This window comes from Stegastes partitus, unplaced genomic scaffold, assembly GCF_000690725.1.
Source record: "Stegastes partitus isolate 25-593 unplaced genomic scaffold, Stegastes_partitus-1.0.2 Scaffold1734, whole genome shotgun sequence".
In the NCBI taxonomy this organism is placed as follows: Eukaryota; Metazoa; Chordata; class Actinopteri; family Pomacentridae; genus Stegastes; species Stegastes partitus.
Window position 1 is genome coordinate 1 of NW_007579465.1, and position 13,038 is coordinate 13,038.

At 41.2% G+C, this 13,038-nt stretch overlaps 1 protein-coding gene across 1 annotated transcript; it reads left to right on the forward strand.

The window, feature by feature from the left end:
- Window positions 1-350: 350 nt before the first annotated feature.
- On the forward strand, window positions 351-11,561 carry card14 (caspase recruitment domain family, member 14; the record flags this gene model as incomplete). Its single annotated transcript, XM_008301941.1, has 14 exons — window positions 351-500; window positions 592-714; window positions 1,085-1,185; window positions 1,815-1,870; window positions 2,084-2,144; window positions 4,244-4,460; window positions 4,537-4,663; window positions 6,286-6,526; window positions 7,177-7,240; window positions 7,328-7,448; window positions 7,527-7,691; window positions 8,211-8,329; window positions 9,531-9,646; window positions 10,315-11,561. Coding segments are annotated over 14 exons (1,869 nt in total), but the record flags the coding sequence as incomplete, so codon positions are not given.
- Between the last annotated feature and the right edge of the window lie 1,477 nt (window positions 11,562-13,038).

Genomic DNA, 13,038 nt, shown 5'->3' on the forward strand with positions numbered 1-13,038 from the left:
GTTTCTATTATCTATTGTTCCAGAGTTTTGTTTACAAGAATGTGCTAAAAGACAGAAGCGTGTTGCCTCCTGACGCCTCTTTGACAACATCCTGCATACCACACTTCTTGTTGGCAGCCAGCTCGCGCACAAATACTTCTTCATTCAAACAATCCCTGCCTAAAATGTGCATATCTACGTTTTAAGTTTCCAACGGCGCGAAACAAGTTTCACCATCGTGGAGACATTGTGTTTTCTACATGAGGCGCAAACTTGGCACAATGGTGTTTGTCTGCATGAATAAGGTGTGTCTGTGAGTCAGTTCTGTGTACACTAAGAATGATCAATTTGAATGGCTCTTCTGCTTTTAGGCATACCTGTCCAGAGACGAGGCCCAGGCCATGATCGCCCGCATCCTGGCTGAGAAGGACACCCTGAGGTCCCAGCTGGTGGAGCTGCAGGAAAAGGTCTTCAGCCTCCAGGCGACGCGCAGCTCCAAACAACAACGGCAGAGCTCGGATGTAATTTTGCACACACGTGTCAGCGTGCACACAAACACAACGCATACAGAAAGGTTTTTTGTTCATTGCTTGCTTTGTGTCGGTGGAAAAGGAGGCGGAGGTCGCCTGGGAGAGCCCGAGATCCAGCTGTGAAGAATTCCAAGGTCCAGCTAGACGCAGACTCTGCCGCAGTAATGCAGTTAATCCCTTGTCACTGAGTCCCAGCAGTTCAGAGGTGAGTAAGTGTGCGAGATTAGCCTTAACGGCTGGGCAGTGAGCAATGCTTTCAACAAGCTTAACAATGAATGCTTGGTCACATATTTCTAGATCTAAATCATCACTTTAATTTATTGTATTTCCTTGTAAATCTAAATCTGGCAAAAGTTGTCTGTATTATCAACAAATACCATGAGATGTTGTTAATCTTGCCAGAAAGTACCGTCTGTGTCGTCAAAGCATGACATTGTTCATTCTCCTGAATGTCCCAAAGCTGTTATTCCAACATTCATGATTTACGATTTTGCCGCAGTTAACTTTCGTCTCGGTTACATCACTTTCTTTTTTTACAGTATCGATTTTAAATTTGTATTTGCACACATGTGTAGTGTGAAGATGTCGCAGCAAGTAGCGTCCGATCCCGAAACGCTGAGCCGCCAAGCCCAGAGTCCATCCGGCGGAGGAAGGAAGCTTTATACGCAGACAGCAGGTGTGTCTGTGTTTACGTACTGTCTGTGTCACTGTAGGCATAGCTTATATTTGGATTCTTTAATATAATACACGTCATTCCCACCAACTGACAAGGATGTGGGGCAGCATTTTAACAGACTCCCAGAAGGAAGGATGAATTTAAGGTGTCACGACCTCTGCATTCCTCTCTGCTGCTGTAAGGTTTCAGGTGGATTATTGATTTACAGCAACAAGAGGGACTAAACTATATGTCACCTGATTCCAAAAAAAGACGCAAATGAGTGCGTTCAAGTGTAAAACATACAAAGCAGAAATCTGCAAGCAGGAGGAGCCTGACGAATCCTATTTAAAGCACGCCGTGAATAGACTCTGCAGGTTTTTCTACAGACTCAGATTCCTCCATTATTGTGTTAAAGCTTCAGGCAACTTTTGTGATTCTATATGTGCTGACAGAAGTCATTACAACCTGTAACCGGAAAACCAGCCTGCGTTGTGGCATGACATGATAGTTACCTCACATCCTCATGAAAGTCTGACATACTTAATGCTATTATTGAGTGTGCACATATCTGTAAGTGCAGGAAAGAGAAACACACGAGCTGAATCTGTGAGTGGCGTTTGTGTAAGTGTTTCTGTTTTCTCCTGTAGCTTGGAGGCAGCAGAGGCTGATTATCTACTGGATGACTTTGTGTTCCTGCCCAGTGGTACGTATAGAAAACATGAGCTCACTTTAAAGGAGTGTTGGTGTTTCTGTGCAGAGCGAGCAGTGCTTTGCTGATGTTTAGCTGGGTCCTCGTTAGCTTTTATACACTGCTGGATGTTTTCCAAGACTGTAAAGTGACACATTAACCCTGGCATATTATTTCCTGGGAAACAACCCTGATGCCAGATCATTAAACAGCTTCTCTTTTGTTTAGTGGGCAGTGAAGACAAACAGACACCCAGGCTTTCCTCTTCTTGTGGCTCCAGCTCGTACGGGTGAGACAATCCACCAGACGAACATCAACACAAATCAACAGCTTTCTGTGACGATGCATTTTTGAGATGTGGAACAGATGCCAGTTTACATGACTTTGCGCATTCTGTAAACTGAAGGGCATTCATATGCTTAAGGTCAGTCATGCAGTGAATGTAATGCAGGTTAACACAGAGGATGGAAGGAGATACAGGAGGCTGGTAATCAATAATCCGCAGCTGGTTAATTGGACACAACATCCCTGCCCGTTAGCCATGTATTAACTTAGATTTAACAATCATTGGTGATATAGGATAAACTATAAGAGCACATGCAGGTTAATCAGAAAGTGGGTCACTTTTAATATACCAGCATGCAGATGTTAAAATACTGACTCCAATAACACCTAGTTCTCTTTGCAATAACACAGTGATAATTCTATTATTTATTAAGCGTATACTTATATTCTTATTTTCCTAGTACAATATACATTTACACAATTTATGCTTATGCTTTTCTACTTATGTCTACATTTTGAGGACATATTTTTCGACTCATGTTTCTCTTGTATTTTTTCTGCTGCTTGAATTTCTAAAACTTTTAAAGGGAACAACTGTAAAAAAAGCCATTTCCCCTCAAGATCAATAAATCATTTCTGATTCTGATTTAAAGAAAAACTCCTGTAGCAAAAAATGGCCTCTTTTTAACTCCATGCTCACAGATGTTTTCTTTCATCTTGCAGTCTGCAGCCCCAGCTAGTGCCAGTTTTTTTTTTTTATGGCGATTATAGCTTGTTTTTTTTTTTACTCAACTTAGATGTCAGGTTGAGGAATTCATACTGCGCTGAGTTTTATCTCCCAACAGTACAATGTGCTCAGCCACCCCAGTCAGCTGGTTGACCTCAGCCCAACAGAACATCTGTCGTTCTTGCAAATGTAAACGTGGCTGCAATGTTGTTCTGGCAGCGCATCACCAGCAAGATGCCAAGTGTCCACTAATATCTGTGGGTCACTGACTTTAGAAAATGTGTAGAATTTGTGGATACATATTCAATATGGCTTTATTTAGAATGACGTGAATTTTCTAATGACATTTGTGCTGTGAGGTGTGAATGGACACAGCTGCAACATGTAGGCGTTTACTGCTAATGTTACCAAGCTGAGCCCCATCGGAGCAATTAGTTTTAGCAATTGTTGCTGACGGGAATGTGATTCTTTTTGCAGATATTTAACTGATTAACGGAATTATTGGGCAAATTTAAAGGGTGACCTTTTGGAAACAAAAATTACACGACACTTCCTCAAATCTCATCGTGAGTCATCGAATGCTTGCAGAGAAATTTCCCTCTGAACCAAAGATTGTGACCTGCTGGTGAGAAATTAGGAAAAAAGTAATAATAATCAGCACTTTGAGATAATTATCTTCTGGGGAATATGAATGTCTAATTTCACGGCAGTCTGTAAAGTGTTTGTTGAAATATCTGGATCAAAACTGACGCTGTTATCTAATTTAAAGACCTCAAACTAAAGATGAGATTCAACATCTTAAGCTCATAAACACTGTCTTAGTTATAAGGTTTCTTTTTTTTAATCAGACAATGAGTATTTTTAGATAGAAGCTGTTTTTACCATGACATGTTTCACTTCAGTCTTTCTCAGAAACATCATGTTATCAGCTGGTGGTCTCCTGGAGTCGTGGCCCATCGAGCAAATCTGACAGATTGCCCGCCAGGAAAACCACCAACGAAAAAAAAAACGGAAAAAAACACGTCAACAAAGACGCCAAGGAAGACTCAAAGGAAAACCGAAACAACACAAGAAACAAACAAAGCCAAAAAAAAAAACAATCAAAAAAAGACTAAAAAACAAACTAAAAAAGAAAATCAGAGTGGACAAAATGAACCGAATCACGCGAACACTGTCTTAGTTCAGAGCCATCACCACTAAAATGTTATTCCCCTAACTGTATATTCTGTATAATATAAGCTTGATAGTTTTCAGTTTTTAGTGTGAAGGAACATTTTTCCTTTTTACAAAAACTAAAATCCTGTTTTCCTACAAGTAATCCAAGTGTTTACTGAAGCATTGAGTAAATCCATCCTTCTCGTCTCTCGTCTCTCCAGCCTGCCAAGAACCTTAGCCCCTCCCTTCCTGGTGCGTTCTCGTCCAAAAGCGATTCGAGTCAACGGCCGAGTTCTGAGCATCTCCTTCCAGGGCGGAGAACTGCTCAGCCAGCTGGCAGTGGTGGGGGGCAATAAGACCGGAGTGTTTGTGCACCAGGTGACTGAGGGGAGCGGCGCCCATACTGTGGGCATCAGCCCAGGGGCTCAGATAGTGGAGGTGGGTGCAGGAAAACAGTCATTTTTATCATTCTGCCTGTTGTGAAGGTGTTTCTCAACATACTGCCTTTCTGCAGGTGAAATACGAGCAGAACCACAAAGCTCTGAAGATGGTGCTGGAGGACTCCACGTTAGAGGAAGCCATGTGGGCTCTCGGCCAGGTCACAGGTATCTGCCACCTGTCCCTCCGGCCCAGACAAGACGGTACGTACCACAGCATGTACATGAAAAACTTTTATAAACTCTATACAGGCAAGATATTAGCGTCATCATAAACAACTGCCACACCATTTTAGAGAGTATGTGACATCCCACTCTGAAACGTTTCTCCTGTTTTAGAGCCAAAATGATCCACCAGCTTCTTTCTTCTTCTTGATAACAGATTCTACTCAAACAGCCAAATCAGTTTACTGCTGCTGCAAACACGCACATAAACACATGCAGCGTTATACGGCCGTGCTGTGTCATACTTTGTGTTTGTCCCACAGACTATATCTGGGTCTTAGCTGGAAAATAAAAGTTTATGGTTTTAGCTGATATGAAACCTCCAGGAAGCACATTGTTATTCTGGAGATTAAAACGACGGCGAGCTGCCACGTGAGGAAACTCCTAGTTTCTCATATTGTGAGACGAGGAAACAACAATAGAATATAATGTTGATGAGCTTGCTTTGTTTGTGAGGCGGTCTCTGTTTGCAGAATGCAAAGAATGCAGCTTCAGTATAAAACTGTCAGACTGAAGAAAAAGAAAATAAAGATAATTAAAGCGATGGTAACCTGGTTAAAAACAAAACAAAGCTGTGCACATTTAAAATCATACATGGGAGTTTGTTTTTCAAAAAAATTCAGCCCCTTCCTCAGTTTTTAAACCCTGAAGTCAGCTGTTAGTGGTTGCTTCTGTAGAGAAGCTAGTAATATAGTTCTATTACCATTTTGTCGGAAGTGGGTGAGGCTGTCTGGCATTACATAGCGAGGATATAGTATTGTAAAATAGACAATGCAGTATCTAACTTCCCTATGATTAAGGGATTAAAGGGATTAAATACTGCTCAGGTTATTCTTGTACATGTAAATAAGACACATGCAGTTATTGGGTAAGGTGGGCTAAGTACTGAGTACCAACAGGTGAACTTTAAACAGTCCATGATCTGCTTTTTGGGTCGTTCTCTTTCCTTTAGTGTGTAAAAGTTTGGTGTCCATTAAAAAAACATGTCTGCAAACTTACAAAAGGCAATGTTATTCTCTGTGACAAAAAACCATCGCTCCTTACCAGCCTGAAATGCTTCTGTTGAAGTCCAGGCTTTGCTCGCTCTTACTACACATTGGCCACATCGTCAAACAGAGAGCAGCCATTATTTCCTCACTGAAGCCACTTCTGCTCAGGGTTCAGCCCTGTGCTCAGAGGTCTGAGGTTGAGCGTGAGAAGAGATGCTGCAACAACATACAGTGTGAGAAAAATAATGTGTTTTGATGTTATGACACATGTTGGGAATTTAAATAATTTATCATCATGGAGCTCATTAAAGCTCACAGAAGACTTTGTCATGGTGCCCCTTTATTAGCAAATCCCCCACAATGCTCTCTGCTTGCTAACGGAGAGTCACCACCTCCTCTGGTTGCTACAGGAAAAAAAAAAACAAAGCTCCACCTGGTGGCACAATTAGGTACTACAGTTAATCTACAATACCTGATGTAGAACCTGACTGCAACCGCTAAAGTCACAGTGCACAGCCACTAATAAAAGCTCGTCAACATTGTGTGTATTCAGTGTTTTAGTTTCAGTATTCCACAGTGTTGTTACAGTGGGTTTACTGTCCTTTTCTTCAGACTATGAAGCTCTGCTGCAGCAGCTGCAGAGAAACGAAACATCTTCTGGAGATTCCTTCTACGTTCGCGTCAACATGTCTCTCCCCGCTGGTCCTGGAGGAACCCTGGCCGTGTCCTGCAACGACATCCTGCACGTGACGAACACTCGACCTGCAGGCACAGAGGACACGTGGTACGCCAGCCAGGTCCACCCCTGTCAGCTGCTGGACCTCCAGAGTGGAACTGTTCCCAATTATTACAGGTTGGTGCACTGAGGAGGGATGTCAGAGCCGCTTCTTGTTATCCTTGGATGACACGTGTACGTAGGCTCTGTTATTCCTTGTCAAAGTGGGTAACCAGCATCGCTCTGCCATCAAACACAAGTCTTTTTCAGAGCAGCAGGGGCCTATTGGCTCATTTGGTTATTGTACAGCACTACTAGTGTTGAATTTGCAGCTTTGATTCCCCAATTGCACTATTTACTGTTTCTCCCACATTGCAGTTATGTTAGTTTTTTCCTGCCTCACTGATAAAGGTGTTAGCGCCCTGAGTGCATGTATGCTAACGGGGTGGACAAAATATTAGAAATGCTTATAAATGTTTAGTACAGTAGCACCGCTCACTACGACCTCAGTGACATCAAAATCATCACTTTTTTTTTATTTTACAATATTAACAAAAACTAAAACCAGAAGCTTTGTAAAAGTGGAATTCATTACAAAGACATTGGATTGGATTGCATTAAAATTTCACAGATATACTTTACAAAGTTGGAGGGGATTGTATAAGAAATATGATGCGGATTTGTTGTGTATTCATGACTGCTTTTAAACCAATTCAGAAAAGCTGTTCAACTCCCGATAAAGCAAAAACAAACTGAAATGCTCACTAACGGATTTTCCACTGTCACAGAGCACAGCGACTCCTGATTCGAGCCATTGAAGACATGAGCTTCCAAACAAAGAAGTGTCAAAAGGTGAAAATAACGTTAGGTTACTACCGCTCAGCATCCTGATCCAGACTGTCGGCGTGCTAACTCACTCCTGGGAATGTTCCTCATCAGGTGTTTCGTGCGGTGACTCAGAATAAACAGAAGGCCGTGAGGATTGTCAGCACCGGGCGTCTGGGCAGGAACCCACTGTGGGTCAGCGTGGAGGGCGAGAAGAACAAGAGTTTAGATTCAGGTACAGAACAGTCTGCTTCACTGCTGTAACATAGAAAATGTTGACCCTGACTGACGGTGTATGTTCCTCTCCCTGCAGGCGCTGCGTCTGCACCCAAAGGTTGTGTTACCCTGATGCCCTACACCCTGGTCACCCCCCACTATCCACCCGTCTGCAGACCCGTCCTGCTGCTGCCCACCGTCCTCGGACGCATCCTGGACAAGAAGCTGGCAGGCTGGCAGGGCTTCCAGCTGTGTGAGCCGGGTAAGAAACACTGCATTGTTATATGTTGACATTAAACCGTTTCAATTCAGCACACGCTAGAGTAGACAATGTTTTAGATGGAAAGCAAGGATGCACTTTCCTGAGCAGACAGATAAGCCTGTCAGACTTTACATATCGTGTTTTATTGGTGAGATTGCTTTTGTGTCTCTTCCTCTGTGTCCGATGTCATGTTGTAATGTAAGTATGTTTTGCCAGCTCAGTAAACAACCAGTCTGGTACTGTACCATGCTGAATATTTTATGGGTCTTTCTGTTGCTGCAGACCAGGAAGGAAACAAACTTTGTAAATAAACAGCGATAGAAACGACGGAGGCTATAAAGGATAAATGTGTCCCCTCATGTGATAAGGTGACATAAAAGTTTAATGACCTTTAGGGAAAGTTTATTCATTACAACAACAAATACTATTTAGGGGGGAAAAAAACATAGGATCCAGAAGAAAACCAAATACTGCACAGCACAACATCACGTGGAGCTTAATCTCTTTTCTGCTCTTCAGAGGTGCTGAGCTCCAGCGAACACGCCGCCCGGCTGCAGAGGTCCGAGATCCTGGAGGAGTGTGAGCAGGAAGGACACTGCTGCTACACCCTGCAGGGCGTCGAGAAAGTCATGAAGAAGGTCAGAACGTTCAGCTGAACACTGGGGCTTGTGTTTGGTTGCTATCAGTGAAGGATGGAGAGTCACAAAGCTGAGAATGATCCATGAAAGAGGCTTTTAGGTTGTGGCCAGCTAAAGAAAGATGACCCCAGCTTTCCCTTGAGTCTCACACATGCATGTGCAGAGATTATTTTTGTACCAACATTCAAACTTCCAAAGACTTTACTTTTCACGCCATCATCAGTTTAAAGCTGCATTTGATTTTACCATCACAACATCATGATGATGCTTTAACCCTCTGAACTCTCAGCAGAGTATTTTGTACTCCTGTCATATTTTTAGTGGCCTCATTTCTTTACTCCAATATAAAGTCGTGCACCTTTATGGAAACAGAACAACCGTGACTAGAAGTAGAGAGAATAAAAACATGTCTTCTGTGCACTTTGACGCAGCTATGATGCCATATGTGATACCAAAGACACAACAAAAGCTGTGTTTCTTTGATTATTTTTTTTCCACAAAGTTGAGAAGAATGTGTCCACATTTTTTTGTGGTGTCTCTACATGCGATAGAGATTTTACTATTTTCTTTTCTTCTGTCTCCTCTCTGCTTTGTGTAAACACAGCCTGCAGTTCAGACGAATAGCTCTGAATGTTTATCATGTGATTGTGGGTTGTCACTGGGCCAGTCAAGGCTTTAGATAGATAGATTAGATTAGATTAGATTAGATAGATCAAACCTTTACTGATCCTGCAGCGGGGAAATGTGAAGTGTTACAGCAGCAGAAGAGAAAATAACACACAGTACAGGGGGAAGAAAAGAGCAGCACATTTCTCATTTGTGCCAAAGAATATTTTTTTCTAATTCGTGCAAGCAGTATATGTTTTTAGGGGGGAAAAAAAAATTGTAAAATAAAGGGTTTTAAAGAAAATAGTACAATTTAAAGCTTAGATTTGGTTATTTTTGCTAATTTAAGTCACACATGACGACTTAAAAGTATGTTGTGAAGTTTAAAATCTGACGACTTTTTCTATTTTTACTATTTCTGGCTCTGATACTTGCTGTCATTTTGGCAGTTTTTTTTTAAAGACAACATGCTTTTCAGTCCTGCCAGGATTCAGTAGGTTAAAATCTATTTCTGTTTATAGTAACGCTCTAAAACTGAGCTCACTTAAAAACCTTTTTAACCCGTTTTCCCTTTTCCCTCCTCTGCACCCTGCAGGGCATCCACTGTGTGCTGCCGCTAGGCCTCGACTGTGTGCGTCGGCTGCACCGCTCTCAGATCTTCCCCATCATCATCTACATCGGCCAGACTGCACGTAGCGCACGTAAACTGAGGTAAATCCTTTATCTTTTCACAAAACACATCCAGAGCTGCACCTCATGACTCTGATATCATGTTTATATAATCACCAGTGCAGGAATGTGTGCTCAGGTGAAACCGGTGACTTCACTGATATCTGACACATAAATGTGTAATTAGATTGACTTGATTGTTAATTTTTCACTTGTTTGTTGCGTAACAGGTACTTCTGCTGTTGCGCCTTTGCACTGATAGAAGCTGTTCTCTAACCAGATTCACTATTCAGGCTATATTTAGGTCAGAGTCAGGATACTTTATTGATCCCTGAGAGGAAAACATTGGTCGTTGGTCCTTCAGTCCCATTCTCATGTCGCTTAAAGGGAATTTCTTTAACTTTGGAACAAATATTCTCTCTGACTCAGTAACGAACTGCTTAGATTTACGGATCAAAGGTTGCCAAAACGGATAATTCAAAATGCAAAAGAGGGATGGAGACAAAGAATTTCATTGCACTGATAACTTATTATTGCTGCTTTATGACATTAAAGCCTTTGAATGAAACTGCTGCGCCTGTAAAACATGCACTGACATGAGGGCACGTTGTCCACATTTTGACAATCTACAACCAAAACACCAACAAAGACAAAGTGTAGTCCACCCTCTGTGTTGTCGTTTATTGACATTATTCCTCTGTAACTTCCAGGTCGAAGCTGCAGCGCCACGGTCAGTCGGAGGACCAGCTGCTGACGTGTTCGAGGAGCGAGGAGCCGCTGCTGGACAAGCTGCCATGTTTGTACCACAACGTGGCTCCGGACTCGTGGTGCGATCAGACGTCGCTGCTGACCAGCCTGCGCACCGTCATCTGGGAGGAGCAGAAGGAGATCGTGTGGGTGGAGCCCGACCTGTGGTGAAGCTGAGCACAGAGCAGAGCACAGTCCAACAACAAATAACAGGAATCATGATTCCTATGAGGGCTTTTTTTTTGTATATGAGGGTGTATTAATAGGATATATAAGCTTTACAAGAAGTCTATTTGTAAACATGAGTATGTATCTATGATACTTTATAGTGTGTATGCAGACATATGGTTATTTACTGTACCTAGAAACATTTTCTACATCTTGTGTTGCCTCCCTGTTTGAGGTGTTTGTTTAAAATATTTGTATAGTGTCCTCTAAAGACACGTTTTTTTATTAAATGTACTCTAATGGGTTGAATGTTCTGTTTTCTACAATATGTTGTAGATCATTTCCCACTATGAGGGATCCTCTTTTCATTCCCGACGTCTGTAATGAACAGTTCAGGACTTTTACCGCATAAAAGGAAGTTTTAAAATGATATGATTTCACTAAACAAACTACATTAATACTCAAGTGTATTATGCATTTGTTTGGTCAGAAGTAACAGAAGGATGCACAGGTTTCTGTCAGATAAGGTCACATTACCTTTACTGCTGTCATGAAAAAAGGAGTTTAGTCTTTAGTCATTTGCTTATTTTAATTTATAGGAGACAGGTGGGATTATATTTGTATTTATTAGTTTAAAGAATTAAAATTTTCACATCGTGGGCCAAAATGTGATTTGCAAAAGGGACGCCTGAAAGTCTCTCGTCTTCCTGAATATCATCTCAGGTTGTTTTGGTCCAAGAGTGCTTTCCAAAACGTCATCACACATATCAGCCACGATGTCCGTTCTTCCCAGGATTTTAAAAATGAAATACGGCTGGTTGGTACTACAAACGGTCTGAATCCTGTAAGTGGTTTGCACGACAGATGTTACCATAATTCTGCTCCTCTTCTGTTCTTCTGCCTCTTCTGGGACTGCCAGGCCTCTAAAACATTCATTCTGTACAACGTTACGGTCGTAAACGTCACATCTCTCTGAATTTCTGTGAAGTTTCTCATAAATATAATAAAAATGGAGCAATATTTGGTTGGTTTTTATCCACAAGTTTGACTTTATAAGCTCAGTTTCACTCCTTTGCTATCTGTAATCTGATTGAATCTACATTTTTCAATGTTTAGAATTACTGTAAAGCTCATAAAAAAACATGTTCTATTCATTTTATATGATTTCAATACAGACATTTCTATATTTAATTTTAAGCGTGTTGCAGAGCTTGATAACAGAAGACTTCACTGACATTTTTTGGCTTAAAATAAGGAGTTTAATGGATTTTTTTTTAAATGAGGAATGAACAGAATATTAGCAAATCTCCCAGCATCCACTGCTTTATGGATAAAACACTCCAGAAAACCTTATTTTTGTAGTTTTAAGACGACACAACACACGCTGTTTGTCTTTAAACACAAATAGTTTACGTGTCTCTATTAGGAAATGATATATTAAATTCACTTTTAATATAAACACACAGTTTAATTTCCACACACTTTCAGAAAAATGCATTCAAAAGATCATATACGTGTTATTCTAACTGCACGCTCCATCTGAGTGAACTGACAGAACCTTCACAGGCCAAACTACGCTGGAGGTTTGAAACTCCTGCCAGAGCTTCAGTTTAAACTTCCTGTTGGACGTCCGGGAGGCAGAGTAGAATATGTTCAACGCTGTTTCTTCCCACAGAGGAGAGAATAAGACCGGAGGAGCAGAAACAGAGCGACGGGCTGAAACTCTCCAAGAGGATCAGAAACCACAAGAGGCTGAAGTCTTTGTTAGAACATGTAGAAGAGGAGAGGCCTGAGAGCAGAAACCCAAGTCTATGTCTAAAAAAGAGGCAAAAAACCACAACTTTTCCTGAGTTTAAGCAAAGCAAAACTACTGCCAAAGACCTCTACATGAAAATATACATCTATATTGGCAAAATAAACATTTCTATTGTGAGTTTGTAAAATATTAAACAGACATGTAGAAATAGGACAACTTATATGGATATTTATTTGGCAAATTGTTGGAATTAAAATTTTCATTCAATATATTTAAGTCAAAATTCTTATAAAGGACATTAGAAAAACCTATATTGGCTGTTCACATGTTGTATGCAGAATTCTGTTCAGTTGTTTTAAGAATATTAAGACTTTATTTGTGTAAACAGGGTATTTATTTCTGCAAATAAGCACATACGTTCAAGCACAGAGGTTACTTAAACACAATAAACTTCTTCATTCTTAACGTTCTGCCTTTTATTTGCCTTCTTTTATTCCGTGCGAAGTTCATTATTTCTCATCCAGGTTGAATCAATTAGAGGCTTTAATTAGGTCAGTCAGCTCCGACGCATGCGCAGTTAGGACGAGCCTCGTCTAATTAAGAGCTGCGTCACCGCCAAAATGGAGGAATTTGACGAAAGTTGTTAAAGCGGCTTTTAAAACAGTTCATATTGAGTTTATTCAGACGCTGTGTCACCTGGAGCACAGCAGACCGAACAGGTGAGTGTCCTGGTGACTTAATTAGGTTTTGTTCGGTGACGTTA